Raw genomic sequence first — 19870 nt, 5'->3', positions numbered from 1 at the left:
GAGAAGAGATAGATCAACGAGTAGCGTCACAGGCGCCGGAAAAACAGTGGCACCCACGCTACTAGCCAAATCGTATATCACCCTCTCCTCACTATTTTCTCTTTTGTTCCTAACCCAGATATACTGCTTGCAGTATATGTTGGCTTAAGCAAAGTAAGATGGATTCTGCTGAAAATTCAAGCAATGATCGAGTGCAAAAATTAATTACCAAAAATCTAATCATTAAGCACAGTAACATTTTCTATACTATTTGAAACATCTCACTGAAATTTATTTTTCTTAGTGGCTGTGCGATTAAATTCTAAAGCATTCTCGAGAAAGTTAAAGCCAAACCTCGTAACAATGTTTTCAAGTAATTGGGCATTATTTCCAGTTGTTTTGAACTGACATAAAACGTCCGTTTTAACTGAAATATGGATAACTTCAAATCTAGTTTTTCTCTTATGGGGTTAGCTTGAGTGTCTAAACTTTTGATAAGTTTTTGTTCCCTGTACTTAAGCTTAACTGTTACCATGCTATGAGATCTTTTTGGTAACTTTATCCTTGCCTTTATTGCTCAAATGTTTGGCGGAATCCATCTTAATTCAACAAAATACCAACAAGCAAACAATAATGTCAGAACAACGTTCTAATATTAGTGTACTGTACATTGGCCTAATATTTTTTTCTCGATTTCATCGCCAAAGCGATCTTAGTTTCTTGTAATGTATTTATTAGAAAAGCAATGTTATGTAAATGTATTCATGCATGCTTCTGTTATATGTGCTTTTGTAAATAGATGTCTTTTTAAATTTACCGGTATTTCTTAAATCTCTGTAATACATATAATAGGTTTTCATTTTACTAGTTAATAGCTTAATTTAGTTTGTTTTTTATTGTAAAGCCACACGTCTGTTGTGACTAACTTCTTAATAAAGACTTCTATCAAGACTTCTAAGACTTATACCTAAGGGCTGTTGAGCTTCAATATCCTTCATCTGTTCAATGCAAGATTCATCCAGAGTGCCACACTGACCTACGGTGATGAAGAAGAAATTATAATTAATGAGATGTCAATAGATATTGTTATCCATGAAATGACATCCACAACAGTAAGGAATACAATGGCCGATTCCCTCTATGGCGCACGCCTGCAGGGAATCATGGTAGTTGTATAATATTTCATCAAACCAATGTGCAAGACTTAGCAACGATGAATACAACTACCATATGATTCCCTGCAGGTGTGCGCCATAGAGGGAATTGGCCATTCTCTTTCTCTAAGAGCATTTAACATCATTTCAACAATTACAACAAATGAGAATGACTTTGCTAAAACTGCTGCCTGACGCAAACTTAAAAGCGCTTACGTTTAAGCAAATTAACATACTTCCTGAGTAGAAATAGTACTAACCCTTATGGGATTCTTGTTAAGTTATAATTTGGAAAGTAGCATTACTTTGGCATGCACATAGAGATTCAAAATGGCTGAATCAAATACAGGCAAAGGTGTGTTTTGTTTGAGAGCTTTACAGTAATTTAATGTTCTAGTGACTGTTCTCATCCTCTTCCTTCTCCTTTAAAACATAATTAAGCCCATGGATTATTTCCGAGAAGATACAACATTATTATAAAAAGAAACTCAATTAATTGAAAGCCTTACCATGAACCAAACTCCACATCTTTTCAACAAGAGCTTCACACTGCTTCTCCCAGCTGTAGTTCTCTTCATAACACATCCGCAGCCTTCGAGTCTCTTCAAGTCGCTCTGCTCTGTCTTTCAGACGGACAGCTCTGATTGCCTCGGCCCAATCTTTAGGATCAGCAGAATCCACCACAAGTGGCTTGCCTAATGGTAAAATGCGCAGTGCATCTCCAAAGCCTGAGTTACCACTCACAAGAATGGGAAGACCAGCAGACAAGGCTTCAAGTGCGGTTAATCCAAACCCCTCTGTTCTTGACGGCATGATGGCAAGATCAGCCTCGCAAAACAATTCTTTCAATCTTTCTTTATTCTGCACAAACTTTCGGACAATCAGCTGATCTTTAGAGATTCCACCTTGCAGCAAGTTGGCTGCAACTTCCTCCTGTTTCCCATCAGGTGCGCCCACAAAGATCAGACGATAAGATCTGTCTTTCAGTTCAACTATTGCTTTAGCAGCAATGTCATATCCTTTGAGACTGAAGTCTTCAGGATCACCACGGCCAAAGGTCAACACCTTGAACTTGTCACTCTCATTTGGTGCTTGTTTTACGCTCGAAAATTCACTGAAAGTGCCTGGAGTCAGCTGGATTATATCTTGGTGTTTCTCGCATGAACGCAGGTAAGAAGAGTAGGCTTCTGTCAACTTTGGTCCAACTCCCACAACAAGATTAGCCAATTTACACAAGTCTACTTCAGTTCTATTCTTCTCTTCACCTTTGGAAATGGCCTTGGGGTAGTTTTTGTGCATTCCGAGTTCTTCAGGCGCAGTATGCACTACTTGCACCCACTTACAGCTGTGGGACTCTCTGATGACTTGGGCTTGTTTACCAAGTTTCCCTCCATGACCCAGTACAATGTCAATGGCAAGGTCTCTTGGTGGGAAGCTCAGCCAGTCAAGGGGGTCATTGTAGCCTGGACGTCTCTCTGCTTCTCTAACGATAACATTGCAGCTGCCAGCGGCTCTCTTCTCTTCTTCAGAACAGGCAAACTGTGGGACAAGGAGAGTGACTTCTACTTGCTCGTGTTTGGCCAATAATGTGGCAAGCTGTCTGTTTATGGTTGACAAGCCTCCCATAGATGAACTCCACTCACTGGCCAAGAGAGTTACTCTCAATGCTGTGTCGGACATCCCTGGTTTACTTTGTGCTGGTACACCTTGAGATGCGGCAATGGCAGTGGGGGGAGACAAATCCTGAAAGAGAAGTGTGACTACACTTTACACCGAGTTTGAAATAAAAGATGCAACAAGTGATGGATAGGTGAACAAAGTGCAATCTTAATGCTGCAGCTGCTAAGTGGTTCTTTACACATCTTTTGGTAAATAGTTTATATGGCATTATTAAGTAACTCAGTATCCAAACTAGCTTGAGCACTCAAAGCTTCCGCTTGAAGGTATAGTTTAACCTGCAAGAGATTTAGCAAGCTAATCTACACACCTGTAAGTAATGTAATACCGGTAATAATGTAACAGAGATGACTACTTCTTGTAAGTAGATTTTGTTTAATTTATAATTACAGTGTAGTAACAGTAATTGGACTGAGTGGAGTACAATTCAGGAAGTAATCGGGTGAGTAATTTCGAAATCGGCCGAGCGCGCAGCGCGAGGACAATTTGAAATTATGAGCACGATTACTCTCTGAATTGTACGACATGAGGTCCAACTACTAATTAATTGTATCAATAACAAAATTCGAGGTTAGAAAGTCTTTGAGAATCCTTTTTAGTGTGAAAAAGTAAATGGTAAATTCAACTGGTTGTACAAAAAGTGGGAAAACAGCAAGAAAGAACCCATTTATATGCCTATTTATCAATGCGTAGGTGTCCATTTAATAATTTATTACAGGTATCCAATTTGAAGTTGTTCAAATTGGATACCTGTAATTGGACACCCACGTGATCGTGCGCCAATTACGCGAGAAATAGGTGCGCGCAGAACCAATCAAAATGGAGAATTTTTTTATAGATACAATTATTACATAAATCACATACAGTACCTGGCTGGTTCTCTTTAAGAGCCATTTCTCCAGGCCTTGGACTGTGTGTACTTTCTCACTGACCTTCTTCATACAGATCAATGGTTGATCTTGTTTTATTTCAAGAAGGTGGAAGCACTCCTCATCTACACATGACACTTTTCCATGGTTGGAACACTCTTGACCACCCTGCTCTGTCCCTTGATGACAGTACGGGCATGCTACACACAACTCATACTGCAGTCCACTCAGGTACGGCAGCTCTTGTGACAAATTTTGCAAAGTTCCCTCCACAAACTCACGCACAAGTGTAGCTAGTTCTTCTGACTTCTCCCCTAAAACCTGATGACTTGGTGTTCTTTGCCTAAGAAGGATCTTGACGAAACTCTTCTTGCAAATGAGAACAAAATCATGGATTTGTTTCCCGATAAGAAACCATGCTCCATTTTGGTACAGCTTGGGAGGCTGCATGGGCCAAGTGTTACAACACCAACGAATGGATCGTGACACAAGCTGCGAGAACAGACCATGAGGGACAAAGCCATGCACAAAGTGCAGGAACAACGGACAGGGATCATTGTGTGATGGTTCCATTTTACAAAGCTCTTCAGGTGATGACTTAAGTTGAGCTGGCACAAAATACTTTTCCTCACTTGGGGAGGCTGAGAACTTGGCGATCAAACCAAACCGCTCCATCATGTCTAAGATGTCATCTTTGATGGCGCCTTGTTGAATAAACTTGGAAAAGACGTGATCAACAAGTTCCATGCTGAGGGTGCCATCTCTCTCCAGTTCCTGCCAGTACTTGGAATGTACAGGATCCTAAAAATAAGTCAGAAAAACAATGAAAATTGTATACAACTTCAATAAAGATCGATAAGGATGCTTTGACAACTACATCACAAAGTTGAGCCCCTGGAATTAAATGGAGAAATGTTTTTTATGCCTATGTCAACCTGCGAGCAGGTGACTTGAGGGTCACACACAAGAAGCGAAGAGTCAGAACAAGCATAGGAAGCTTATTTTACTGCCATATATTTTTGCAGCTTCCCAGCTCATGTGTGTGACTGTGTAAATGTAGCCATTGTGTAGTTCCATAAATTATCCATACCTCCCCCACTGTAGGGATTTTTCCTCAGACCCCCCACCCCTCTGGAAATTCCAATTAAGGTGGCTTAATACAGTTTTGAGGGGGTAAGTGAGCCCAACTTTTAACTCTCTTTAAATATATTCAGAATGTTCTTTCTTTCTCTTTTACTGTTTCTTAGCGTATGATCATTCGACATTTACAATAAAAATCTAAAAACAAAAAGGCCAAAATGAATGGCCGAGTGCTTAGGAGGGGACTGGGCACTAGTTTTTTTAACAGCGTTTTTCTCAAAATTACCCGTATGACCCCACCTCAAAATTTCAGAATTTAAAATAATTATTGGCTTTGATTTAACATTCTGCGGATAAAATAAAAATCTGACTCTAAGATTTTATTTTATTTTATTTTTTTTATTTTATTTTTCATACGGGTAGATTTTGAGAAAAACGCTGTTAAAACAATATGCCCGTCCCCTGCTAAGCACTCGGCCATTCATTTTGGCTCTTTATTGTTGTTTATTAGCATTTTTATTGGTCAAATGTCGCTATGATGGCTATATGCTTTAAAAAACAGTAATAAGAGAAAGAAAGAACATTCTAAAATTTTTAAAGTTAAAGTTGGAATACCCCCTCATGTATTAAGCCACCTTAAGCTTCATACATTTCCTTAATATTTTTGGCTCTGGAGACCCCCCCCCCCAGGATTTTCAATCCCTTCTGTGGGGGGAGCATGGACATTTTCTGGAACCACAAATTAAACCTCAGACCCTACAACAAGCATTAATTTTAAAGATCTACTGACAGGTGATCCTTTATGTAACAGAGCTCATGGAATGGTTCTGCCAAGTACCTGAACATTTTTACAAGCTACTGACAGGAAATCAAAAAAATATATCCGATTGCATATCCATGGCAGAAAAATTTGGTTTTGTGGTGTTGAAATAAAAAAAATAAGACATTTAAGTGTTATTATGCTTTAAGAATAATGTTTTTCAGCCTGACAAAACATTGTAAAAAATGTCACTCACTTCTGATATTATTACAGAAAGGAGCCCATAAGTGTGACCATTTACATTATCCAAACAACCCATAAGTGTGACCCTTTTAATTAATTCACATTCTTTTGTGCAGTCATTATCCAATCACAAGCCCAGAATACAAAGAATGTGAATAAATTAAAAGTGGCACACAAGTCATTTGGGCTCCTTGCTGTAAAATAACTAAGTGTTTATAAAATTGGACATTTCAGTTTCCTTATTCGGTGGTATACAATATCTGATGGACAAATCGACAAGCATACCTCTGTCAGTCTATACCTATTTTTTGCAGGCAAAATAGTTTGTAACCAAAGTTAAATTATGATAGTCTCTAATTGTGCTAGTCAAATCAGTTTAAGCACCTGTGGCAAAAACATTAAACTGTTCTTATATCAACTACATCTTTCCTTACCATTTTATTGAAGTGCGGAATTGTTATAAGCTGTTTCAGAAGATCAATCAGCCACTGAGCCTTCAGAACAACTGTACTGCGGTGCTTGATAATCACACCAAGGTCATGGTAGAAACTGATCATGGCGGCAAACTCGTCTTCATCTTTCAGGAAGCACTCTTTCTTGGCATAGTATTGGAGTTGTTGCAGATTTCTGTGATAAATTTGTTTAGCTACCAAAGCTTCAATCACCTTTTCAAACAGAAACCATCTAGAGAACAATCAGAGAAAATATATCATGTTATAAACAAAGCCTGTTATTTCTTTTAACATTAGACACGAGAAAACTTGAAAAGCTTAAATAATTTGCTGTCATCGTAAACATGATTTTTGTTTATGTTATTTAGTTCTCGTGACTACCAAGAATTTTGCATATTTTGTAAATACCTAGATTTTTTTTCATTAAAAATATTTTTTGATTGATTTCGATTTTGAGGATGTTTCAAAACGTGCAACGCACTCCATACAGCTGTAGATAAGCCCCCTCCCCCCTTACATTTCAAGCTTGATTAAAAATAAATAAATAAAAAATAAATGAAAACTTTAAAAACCCGCTGAGGGTAAAGAAGTTGGTTGCTGTTCTAATGATAAGTTGGCCAAATCTAACGCTGTGTATTAATTCTGCGTTAATCAACTCTTAAAATACCTTTTACAAGCTTCTTTTCAATCACATTCCCGGTATCTCTCACTGAATAGAGATGCTTTTTTGACAAGATGTACATTTCAATTAAATTAATGTTATAAGCTGTAATGTTATTGTATGTGTTGTAAAAAAATTTTGTCAATAAAGAGCATAAATTATAAAAAATAATAATAACAATACTTGAAGAATTATTTACCGGACTGGTATTTTCTCTTCCATGAATAGGCCCTGTCTTAACACCTCCATGATTTTGTTTTGCAGTTCTTGAATTTCATCTGCGTGAACCTCTTGCTCTTGTTCTTGCTCACCACGACCCTCTTGCTCTGATCAAATTTAACAACATGGGTGTAATCAAGTTTTGACACTAACACAATGTGTACACACAAATGATATTCAACAGTGTACTTGCATGTTATTAAATGGGCTAAAGTATTAACACTACAGTAACATTTTGCAGATATGTACAAGAGGAGCGGAGATCTACAATACTTCTCTAAATATTTAACAAGGTACATATTTATTTTGTTTCATTCAACTCTATGCTGTCCTTGTAGTAAACAGTCATTCCAAGAACTTTGTGCTAAATGCATGCACTGAAGGTAATAAATTAAGACTACATTATATACTAGGTGGAACCCCTGACAAACAGAGTGTTTCTTCCAGCCATTAAAATCCTACATGTATATACTCCGTGAAAACAAATAAAACAGCAAATTAATTTAATTAGACTTTAAGGCGCCACAGCGGTTTGTGTGAAAGAATTCTTTCCTATAAGGAAAGGTGGCCTTACATCTCTCATAAACAGAATAAGCCTTTCCTTCAATCATTCAATATGTGTCATAAAATTTTTTTACTATAATTAAAGGCAAAGCAAATGCCATCCGGCCATGTTGCTGTGTTTGCAAAAAAAGCCAAAAGTATCATGGGTTGGGGGGGGGGCTCTTTTAATAAATAATTTATATATTATATAAAATAAATATTATAAAAAAAATTTAAAAATTTTTTTTAATTTTTTATTATAATTATATAAAGAGAAGGTGTGTGTTTTATTATATATATAAAAAAAAAAAGAAAAAAAAAAAAAAAAATAAAAAAAAATTTACAATGTTAGCAAGAAAAATAAAAGTACGTACAAATGTATCATGTAAATACAAATGAACAAAAGTATATTGTGTTATCCATATAGTTGTAAACGAAAGTGGTATATAATTATCATGTTTGGCCTTTCAATCACCTTACTGGAAATAAAGCGAAGCAAATAAACATAACATTATTCTTTCATTTAAATGGCCATTGCATCATATATAATATCCTAATTGAGTCTGGGTTTTTAGTTTTCTTTTTGATAAGAAATAGTGAGCAACACACAGCGATACATCTTGTCAAATATTCCAGTTACATGTACTTCTGTATTTTCTCCATCAGGTTTTGTCTGCTCATGCAGACTTCATTAGGGGGTTTATGGTGATTCCACTGAATTGCATTGCGCATCCTTGTTGCACATAGGTTTTTGTGCATTTAGCACGTGCATGAGCGTGCGTACACAGAACACTATGAGTTTTGAATTGGAAATTCCAGAGGGGTGGGGGGGTCAAGGGCCCAGGAAATTCCGAAGAGGAGGGGGGTTGCCAGTGAAATTACGTTGCCAGATGGTCAAGTTTGATGCATGCAGTGCAAACTAGTTTCAAAAATCGATTCTTACCTACTCTACAAATGTTTTACATAGCAAAAATAGCACCCTGGGTTCTTGATTCACAATCGCTTTACATTTAAAACAGGTTTTCTTTCTCCTGAAAGCACACTGAAAGCAAATAATTTCACTGAAATCCTCCATGTTCGTTCGTCCGCCATTACTTGTTACCAGCCCCCGAAACTTGTCACGTGGTTTGACTGAAATGCACTGGTGTCAAGCGTTGCTTGTTTCGATCGAAGGAAAATCGTCCTTGTTTGTGAAAAGTTTCATGTTTATTAGCGATGAATATAGTGTAATTATGTCAGAAACTCGAGATTAACATGGTTTTGTTATTTCTGGCTATTTGTTTGTAATTTTCCTGTTAAATTTGGCTTTCTCAGCGAGCATTAGCGATTTTGCGATCACGTTTACGGTGAATGTTTATAAAGATCAACACTTTTCAAATCCGTGTTCTGATACATTTAGTGGTTTTCTAAAGCGATTGGAATGAAAAGGGATGGATGGTTATACAACAAGGTAATTTGACAAGTGACTACCAGATATTTTGTTTGTTTACTTTTGAGGAAATTTCTGTATTTTGTCTTCAACAGTACATGTATGTATCGTTTTAACACATCTTCCGATCGTGGCCTAAAACTTAGAGCAATGTACAATAATAGAGATAAATTATTTATCTTTTTTTCCAGAGGGGCTGGGGGGTATGCAATATAATTTTGGAAATTCCGGAGAAGTGGGGGGGGTTTATTTTTCTTAACAAAAACGGAAATTCCAGAGAGGTGGGGGGTCTTACGTGAAATTTCCTCCGTGGTGGGGGTATGGATATTTTCTGGAACCACACAATGCAATTAAGTAATACTTTTTTCTAGAAACGGTACTAGGGTTCCTAATATATACCTTGCGGGTTGTAACGTTACTATAATGGCCATCTATTTTGTATAAAAACTAGTGTGGTAAATTTATGTCATTTTTGTAATGCTCATAACATAATTGTAACCCGGACCAAGGTTTAGAAAATTTTAAATACTAGCTCCTACATGTAATTCTAATTCAGTGGAATCACCTTAAACAACATAGCTTAATTTTTATTCCTAATCTTAAGAGTGCAAATCACATTCCAAGTTAGGCGTGAAAAGAGAAGATACACCTACAAAAATAAATATTACATGCAGGATATGACTAAAATCTTGCATAATGCAGATAATATGCAGCGTTTAATTTCAACTTTGGGGCTCTTAGATTTAACTTAAGGTCATTGCCCTGTATTGCATTGCGCATCCTTACTGCGCAGAATTTTACACGTAATTAGCGCGCGCACAAAAACAAAATGGCGGCTTTTTGCTATGCGGTTTAGTCCGTGAGAGAAGTAAATTGTCGCTCTCTCGTAAACGAGTACGGACGCCTATCAATTTTTTCTCATATTTTGGGTGTAGCGATCAAATTCTTTCTGTAAAATGAAAACAGATCAATTCCTATGTTTGAAAAATAAATTATCGCTAACAACGTGTACCGGTACTTTGCCAGTACTCGCAGAGGAATTATAAAGGAATTATTTGGAATATACAAGGTCTTCCTGCTCCTAAACAAATGTGATGACCCCCTTTTTTATTTCAAAATTTAAGTTCCCTTAAAGTAATAAACCAGTAGGCGAAGTTTGGTTAAAAATCTATGTTCAGTTTTATTTCAGGGTAATGACCTTCAATTAAGGTATCAGTGTACCCCAAAATTGACCATTTTTAAGAAAAATATATTTTGGTATTTTCAGGTAGATCTCATTAAGACCTTTCATTCAAAAAAAAGAGCATGGAAAAAGATTGACTCTACACAAAGTTATGAACGAAAAACTTTTCTTGCCATTAATTATTTGATATTGTTAGCTGTCAACAGGTTGTCTAAAGAAGCGCGGCGATCTACCGTTGCGTGATTTTATATCACAGTTCTTGGTTTTCGACGAGATGCTTTGGGTGTTTTTCGCTGACAAAATGCATAGTTTTTCAGACGTGAAAGAAGAAACATTTTCCCATTCCTTTCTCATGTTCAAAGAATGCTGCAACAACGGAAAAAGACAAAAGATTTGGCTGATTCACTAGTAGATAGCGACAGCGAATTATTTTTCGCCGCTTGAAGCGGTAACGACGGTAACGCCACGACCCGGCATCACAACCCCTCGGCTCACTTGCGACTCCACGTTTTTGTTGTTTTAGATTTAACATTTCTAAAACTGTTGCACTAAGACGAAAATTGTTATAAAGCGAGCGGTAGAAATAAAATTATGCAACAGACTGTTTCCGACCAGAAGCAACATTTGACACCGCTTTGAACAAGTTCTATTGTTAAAGTAAAATGAACCTTCATTCTATCGCTCAACGCGTGATCATTTTCACACGTCTTGTGTAATTAATCTCATTAAAGCGGAAGCACGCCCCAAAATACATTTTCTTTCGTATCTAGTAAACAAAGTTTCGAAGAGAGAGGCGCACATTTTAAGTTCGTTTTCAATGGGGTTTCAACAATTTTCGCTGAAATTTGGCAAGAATGTTGCCCGATAATTGAGCAACAAAACTGTGTCGGCGAATTTTAACTTTTTTCTTCTTTCAAAAGTTATGGCTGTTTAAACGCAGACAATAGTTGTTCCTTACACTCTTAAAGTTTATCTGCGTGTCAAAAACAAACCAGACAAGTAATCAATATTCCCCGACACAGTTTCTTAGAGAAATGTGTGAAGAACACATAGCAATGCTAATCGCTTTTTCCCACTCAAATTTGTCCGGAAACGAACCCGATTTATGAGCCTCGGTACTTTTGGAAATAACACGCTCTCTTTGGATAACATTATTATTTTTACTTAAAATAAATATATCTCCGTAATCTACAATTCCTAAGCTTTCAGAAAATATATACTTTGTTGGGGTTGCGTTAATTACCAGACGGTAAGGCAGCTCCAACGCATGATGGTCATTTGGGGTACACTGATACCTTAAATCAGTAACACAGAATCAACAACATCTTAAGTGCAACATCTTAAGTTATGGATCTTTACCTGATTGTTGTCTTTTTTTCTCCTGGCCCTTCCTGAATAATTTCTTGACCCTACTTCTAAGTGATGTTGTGTTAGCGACGCTGGGCTGTAAATGTTCTTTGTCTAACACTTGTACTGACCTTGTGTTATCGATCCTGAACAAAGGTCGGATCACATGTTTCTCATACTCCTTACCAGAGATTCTCTTCTGTATCTGTGAGTTCATCACTGATATGTCTTCATGTGGTTTGTCAGCATGTGTACCTACAATGAATACTGGAGGCAGCAGATAGGGAAGCTTCCCTTGTGCTCCGTCAGCTGTTTCTTCTTTAACCCGTGTGACACTGTGAATTGTAGCAAGCCACGACAGCAAATTCTCCATATTGGTTTCATTGTTAGGGTTTTCCAAATAAATCTCACAAGTTCCTTGTCTAACACAGGGCTGGGCTGGGGCATGTAATGGCTTGCTGAGGTTGTGCACCAAAATGTAGAGTGCTCGTGATGATACGAAAAGAGGGTGAGAGGCATAGTACAGGTGTTGTCCAGCAAAATCCCACATGTCCATACTTACAACAGATTCTTCTTTAGTGATGTCACTATCAACATGTTCACCTTTAGCATACTTTAACCACTGATGAACATGTTTTGTGACGTCATCTGGAGGTGAAGTGGCATTGATCATTACATCAGGCTCATCTGGTGTGTTTTCACTTCTGCTATCAGGGTTATGTTCACCATTGCTAGCATTGTCCTGATTTGACACTTCTTTTGCTTTTCGTGATGGTAATGAAATGTCTGACTTATCAGGGTTATCCACAGTCTCCTCAGTCTATAATAAAACAGATAAAACAAATGATAAGTGACACACATGCAATAACATGCAAGCCAGGTATTCCAAGTTTTCTGGGATCACTTATGCATAACCTCTCAGAAGGCCTGGCTTCTCAGCCAGTAAAATGACTACGGTCAAACCAAACGTGAAGATGTTTACAATGTCAAAGGCGCCGTTTTAGTTGCTGAAATCTTAAAAGGAAAAGCTTTAGTAGACTACAGGTTGTACAAGACAGAATTTTAGAGGAATGGCTAAGACAGCAAGGAATGCTGTATTAGTTGCAATTTTTATTAAGTTCGCCAAGAGTTAATTTGAAAGCAAACCAGAAACGCTTCTGTGATGGAGGCGAATTAGACTTCAGCTTAAAACAGAGAAGAAAGAAAACTGCAAGACACTTGGTTTCAACTTTAAACACAAAGTTTTACACATATTTATCAACATTAAGGAGTAATTTCAAACTGGATGGCAGGATGTATAAAGCTAGATTACATGTATCCGTAGAACAATGTCAATGCGTCATGTTGTTAAAATGGAGATAGAGTTTGATTTAAAGCTATCGTATTTGTGTAACTGAGTTGTAGTCTTCATTTCCAAAATAACAAAACCATTTAGATTTTCCATGGGGTAGAGCAGTCCATGTTTAAAAATAATGGAAATTCCTGGGGGGTGAGGGGGGGGGGGGGTGCAAACCAAAAAAACCATCCGTGGGGGGATATGGATATTTTCTGGAACCACACATTAAATCAATCAACTAAGCTAACAGAAGCAAGTTTGATCCAGGAAATTATTTACACTCGGCTGGCTTTCAGAGTTACATGCATAGCTGCATTTTTCTACATCCATCTTTTGACGTGCTGTTTGAAATGAGCCAATCAAAATCAATGCATACCGGTGTTGGTTACACACAAATTAAATGAGCCCACAAGTTCAGAAGGTGGGCTGCGCTTGGAGGAATTCAACCGTGTTGTTTGTTTAGCACATCAAAAGATGGATGTCAGTAGAAAGCCATTATGCACATAACACTGAAAGCAGGCATATAAAGCCAAATTAGCAAATTTCCAATGTTATTCAAGAATTTTTACTCCTTCATTTATAGAAGGTCTTAAACTTTCACAGTATCCCCTTCTCCCAAGTTTGTGTTTTTAAGGATACATAATGTATTAAATGCACATAATTTAATTGTAGCTCAATCTGAACATTTACCGTATTTTCTCGGTTATAAGGCGCACGGTTTTTTCGAGGAAAATCTGTTTTTTCTTTGAAAGTTTTTGCCAAAATTGGGGTGCGTCTTATAGCCGAGTATTTTCGCCCAACAAAATCTTATGGCCGCCATTTTACCAGAACTTGCAGTTAAAACAAGAAAAAAGAAAACTCTTAGTGTTGGACATTGACTTTTATAATATTTTACACATCAAGAACAAGAAACAGCACAGTTTCCATGTGAAGTTTTATATTATCCGGTATTGACGAGTTGACAAGTTGTGGTAACAGCTGCTTATGTCAGCATTTTGTTGAAACAGACAAAGAAAATCAAGCATACTCATATTAAACAAACCTTTCTCATCATGGAAAGTTGATAAATGAATTTAGAAGACAAGGAAAACGCCAAAAAAGCCTGAGAATCGTTGAAAGCCACTCGATAAACAAAGTACGAAGCAATACGAAGCGTGCTTGAGAACTTGGTAACCAAGCTACAACTCAGTGGTCACTGGGAACTACTCATCTGCCAGGTTACTCAGCAGCTAAGTTCGAAGCATGAACGATGGAAAGATGTTTACCTCGAGCGAATTTACGTCTTATATTGGCAAGAAATCTTACCTGATCTTAACTTGAAAATTGTGCCAAGGAGTATGAGCAACATTCAAACATTCAAATTCTGTAAGGAGAACTGTCCTAAATTGACGACTGTATCTTTTTAACTCCCCAACTCATGGTGCGTCTTATAACCGAGTGTTTTCGGAAAATTTTCAGTTTGGAAACTTGGCATGACAAATTTGCCAAGTTTGGGGTGCGTCTTATAACCGAGTGCGCCCTATAACCGAGAAAATACGGTATTTAATAATAAGTTACTGTCAGACCTGGGCCTTTTTGGAATCTTTGCCAAAATCAATTCTTCCAGTCTGACACAGTTTTTCAGTCACCATCTTTGCTATATCTTTGGAACATTCTAGCAATCCTTCTTTGTTCTCATGGGTGGAATGCCAGTTCTTAACTCGATTAACTTCAATCTCACATTGTGAAGGGTTTACTTCAATTCCTTCGGTACTCTGTTCTTTAGGGTCAAATGGCAGGCCTAAGAGACTCTTCTTTAGACTGGTTTTACCAGCACGATCTGGGCCAATAAAAAGTATTCGACGACGGTAGACATTCACATATCCATCTCTTAATGCCTTTTCATAGGCCTTCTGTGCTCTTGGTCCCTCTGCTGTTTGACGATGTACTCGAGCTAATAATAAAAGGAAATATAAATTAGGATGGTTTAGTCAAAAATTATTAAATAACACATTAGCTAGGTTTCAACAATATCAAGCTGTAATGTAATTGACATTGCATGTTTGTTATGTTGTGGTTTAAATTTACCTTAATTGGCTTGAAATTTTTCAAACCCGTTTCATTTTTATTTCATTGTCTCATATTCATTATCATAATCTGAAACAAAAGGAAATAAAAATCAAACTGGTTTGAAAATTTCTAAACCAAAGATAAATTTAAACCACAATTAACATATACACCTGATGGAAGAATTGTTGACCTATGAAAAAAGCATTAACGAAGAACATTGCAACCCAAATGTTTACTGGGAAATCTGAAAAAATAATCTTTCTTCATGACAGAATAAACATGATAATAAGACAGGTCGAATAAATCATGCTCTTAGGCCGTCAAAGAAAGAAACCATTAACTCCAAGATTATCAATGAAAGGATATTACTTAAAGCTTACCAATGCTGTCTACCCAGAATCCCATTTGCTCTCATCACTCATGGTTTAAGCTTTTCAACTTTCTTCAATTAGGTGTATAAGGTATTTAAATTTATCAATTCCAACCAAACCAGACACCTTTCAAGGCCATAAAAGAGTTGTCCACAATGGGAAAAGTCCACAAATGCAGGACTTATTTTCAGTAATTAATTTTTACAAGGACTTCAACACCTGTCCATAATAAAAGGGTGTCCATAATAATTTATTTGTTTATTAATTTAAACACTTTGTCCATGGCAGGGGATAATTACACAATAAAAAGTCCCCTACAAGGCATATCACCCAAACCCAGTCCATATTATACATAACTGTAAAACTAATTCACAAACACTCTCAATTAATTATAAGACACTTTAAAAAAGAAAACAAATATTATAACAAAATAAAAATAATATTAAATTGAATACTGAGAAGATAACTGTAGTTGTATTTACAACAAACATGTTTATCACTGGCATAATAATACTGTTAGCAGTATTAACTGTGTAAAGGTTACCCTTGCAGTTGATGTGCTGTACCCCAATTTAAAAGCTCAATCAATTTTGGTCATTTAAGATATAAGACAATAATTATATTTGAAGTTTCTTTTAATTTCATTCTTTGCTAATAATTAATTTAACATTTCAAAATGGAGTTACATTTTATCTATCTTGAAATAAGGAGCAAGAATTTAATTTAGGTTTAAATTGCAGTTTTGCCCTCAATCTTTTTCTCAACACAATTATTCAAGACTGCCAAAAGAGCTAGCTTGAATTCAACTTATATGAAAGCTCAATAAATTTTATTTTGGTCATAATTTTAAGACAACACAATAATTAAGTTTGAAGTTTCTTTTCTTCTTCTTCAATTGCAAATAATTATTTTAACACTATATATTTGAGTTAAATTTTCTATATCTTGAAATAAGGTGCAAGAATTTAATTAAGGTTCATGCAAACAACACATTTATTCAAAACTGCAAAAAGAGCTTAAGCAAGCTAGCTTAAATTCAACTTTACATGAAAGATTTCTCTTGAATTTTAAACTAGACTTTTAGGCTTTCTAGTGCATGTATGCTGAAAAAAGGATTGCTATCAAAAAATATAAGGCTGCATTCATTATGTATGCTACAGGGGGGGGCAGAGGATTTTTTTTTTTTCAGCGGCTCGTTTTTTTATATCCCCCCCAAGGTCCATACAAATTTTCATAATCCCCCCATGCAATCAGCCGAAAAATGAATACCCCCCCCCCCTCCTCCCTCACAAGAAATATCAAAATAAATATCTGTATAATAGTACACTACCTTATTATAGGAATATAACGAAGCATTTTAACAACGCGAACAAAATTTACGCGTAATAAAATTAACGCGAATTCAAGAAAGGTTCTGGTTAAATCCTAATAGTAAAAAAGTTAACATCACTGAATAGAATTAACGTGAATTTTTGAAATTCGTGTTAATAACATGTATCGTTAATTTCCTATAACAAGGTATATATGTTTGAGATTTCAAGAGACATGTTTAATAACAACATCGAGAGAGTTTTGACAGTTTATGTCATACCTATGCCAGCCAGTCTAAGTAGCGCAAATTAGGTATAGATAGCCTGCCAGCTCGTGTACGAGTACTACCAGGAGTATTGACAGTAACCTCCGTTTCACTGTCACTCTCGTCGACAAAAGCAACAACCTCATCATCATCATCATCACTCTCACTATCACACTCATCCACAGATTCATCTCCGCTGTTGCCATCCTCTTCACCCTAATTTTCCTGCTGTTCAGGTCTAAATATTTGTTAAGTTCTTTGACGTATAGCTTGTTCATATTTTCAAACGTGGACGCGATAGTTTTCCAGTCATATTGTTCGTATCCTTTCATTGAACATTTAAGTGCACATTTGTTGTTCAATTTCATAAAACTGTGCACTGAATTGCACCCGGGGGGGGCACTCAAAAAAGTTTTATACGGGGAGGCTCCGCCCCAAGCTCTTACCCCTTTCACAGAAATTGTACCCCTTTCGTATACCCTTTACTGAAAAAAGGTACCCCTTTCATATACCTAAAAGACTTGGCATAGACTTAGAACAGGACGTTTTTTTGTCATTTTCATGTTGCGCTTTATAAATTAAAATAATACAGCCATAAAGTGCGTCTGTTCGAAATATTTTAATTCAAGGCCCTTAAAAAACCTAAATGACGGATTTACATACCCTTTCATATACCTAAACTTGTGAAATCCCTACCCTTTTATATACCTGAAGCCTGAAAAAGGTACCCCTTTCGGGCGGAGCCTCCCCGTATAGGCCACTATATGGAGTACCCCCCCCCCCCGGGGAATTGCATTGTTTTCTTTTGCATTCATTGATTCAATAAAGTTGCACTGCTTAGACTGAGGTTGCATTAAATGTTTCCATTTTAGATGTTTTACTTTCTATGCTGTATCGAAACATTACATCTACAGGCCAGGCACACTACTTGAAAACTTCAAATAGCTACTATAGTCTCTCAGAATAATATAGGTACCCTTGTTGCTTACAATCCTTGAAAGAAGCTGCTGTACTTATCATTTCTTTTTTCACTTTTTTAAAACTATTACAAAAGCTAGACAGAATCTTACAAAAAATAAGCATCCCCCCAGTAGATATTTAACAATTTTCATATCCCCCCTTTTTTTGCTCTAAAAATTTGAGAACCCCCCCTTAAATCCTCTGCCCCCCCCTGTAGGATACATAATGAATGCAGCCTAAGATATAAAATTCACTTGTCAGGCATGCAAAGCTTCACATAAGGATTGAAGTTTTTGTTTCCTTGAAATTTGTGGAAATGTTTTCCCACTAAACATTTATGAGGATGCCTAACACAGGTAAATTAAACTTTGTAAAATAATTGTCTAAATAAACTCCATTCATTTATTGTTCTCAGGCTATAACACAAACTAATGGTCAGGAGTATGCAGTATACCACTGGCAAGTTAACACTTCATGTACAAATTTGTTCAAGTGCACAATTCAATATAATATGAATACAAATAATGAACATTTAATTTCTTATCTTTACCTGCTACACTTCTGTAATACTTCATCCTATTCTGTATCTTCACAACCCTTCTCGTTTCTTCAACTGTAAAAGGATTTTTATCCACATCCAGCCTTTTCAGCTCCTTCAGGTCATCAATATCATCAGGCAGAGATGTGAGCTGGTTACCAGCCAAGAACAGCCACCTTAGTTTCTTCAGATTTTTTATGTTTCTTGGTAAAACTGACAGCTGGTTGTTTCTCACACGCAGCTCGGTCAGGTTAATCAGTTGACCAATAGTTTCAGGTAGTTCACTCAGCTGGTTGTTGTCTAACCACAGCCCGGTCAGGTTAATCAGTTGACCAATAGTTTCAGGTAGTTCACTCAGCTGGTTGTTGTATAACCACAGCTTGGTCAGGTTAATCAGTCCACCAATAGTTTCAGGTAGTTCACTCAGCTGGTTGTTGTTTAACCACAGCTTGATCAGGTTAATCAGTTGACCAATAGTTTCAGGTAGTTCACTCAGCTGGTTGTTGCTTACCAACAGCACTTTGAGATTTTTTAGCTTGTTTATACTTGTTGGTAATGCTGTCAGTTTATTATCAGACAAGTTAAGTTCCTGTACATGAGTCAGCTCAGTAACAGCTTCGGGAACTTTGTACAACTCTCTTTTCCTCAGACCTAAAACACTTCGTCCAAACTCATTTTCATAAATTAACTTCGAGAGTTCCTCTGCTGAAAATTCCATCTTTAAGATGCAGTGTACAATGCAACTGTCTAATTCACTGGTCGAGTATCTGAAACCAAAAACCATTCAGCCTTAGCTAGATAAAAAACTAAAATCAAAATAGTTCACAACTTGCCTCAAGCTTATTTTCAATCTTCAAAGAAGTCTTCAGAGAGAATCGCAAAAACCTGGGTAATTACTGTATTAGGTCAAACAACATGAAAGAAAGAAAGTTGTATTAATATTCATCTATTCCGTAACAAGCTTTTAAATACGACAACTAAAGATTTAGAAGACATTTTCAATGCAAATGCTGCCTACTCATGCTGACTGATCGTCAGCCATATTTCTACACGGATCGATCGGTCCGCTCACAATCTCTGAAAGCTTCAAATTAAACAATCTCTCTTAGGTTCTAATATAACTATCTTCTGATCGAGTCTTTCACTTGTGTTTTATCAGTGTTCTCTCTTTAGTCTATAAATAAGGTAATAGAGTTCTGTTCCAGGCTAGGAAGCCGAATAAGCTACATGTTAGCTTCATGTATAAACAGCTTTGATCTCACTACAAGAATTCAGCTTAATTGCTCATTTGACAAGCGTTCAGTTTCTTAAAACGCGATGTGAGTATAATTCGCATCAATAAACGTCTGTAAATCAAACATTTCTTACCTCAAACACTTCCACAAAACAGGGAAAAGGTCACAAAGTAACTGTAGTCTGTACGCTGCGAAGAACGATACTTTCG

At 36.7% G+C, this 19870-nt stretch overlaps 1 protein-coding gene across 1 annotated transcript in view; it reads right to left on the bottom strand.

Moving 5' to 3' along the window:
* LOC144664970 (uncharacterized) overlaps positions 1–19870 on the bottom strand; it is a 133426-nt gene that overhangs the window by 79919 nt on the left and 33637 nt on the right. Inside the window, exons 3-7 of the mRNA XM_078526164.1 lie at positions 14498–14865; positions 11609–12416; positions 7075–7201; positions 6197–6446; positions 3680–4480 (exon numbers count right to left, since the gene is read on the bottom strand). Coding sequence (XP_078382290.1) covers positions 3680–4480; positions 6197–6446; positions 7075–7201; positions 11609–12416; positions 14498–14865 — 2354 coding nt within the window. The remainder of the gene's footprint in view (positions 1–3679; positions 4481–6196; positions 6447–7074; positions 7202–11608; positions 12417–14497; positions 14866–19870) is intronic.

This window comes from Oculina patagonica, chromosome 9 (assembly GCF_052425735.1).
Source record: "Oculina patagonica isolate OP01 chromosome 9, crgOcupat, whole genome shotgun sequence".
Lineage (NCBI taxonomy): Eukaryota > Metazoa > Cnidaria > Anthozoa > Scleractinia > Oculinidae > Oculina > Oculina patagonica.
Note: the sequence above shows the minus strand (reverse complement) of the source record. Positions and strands in the feature narration are given on the sequence as shown.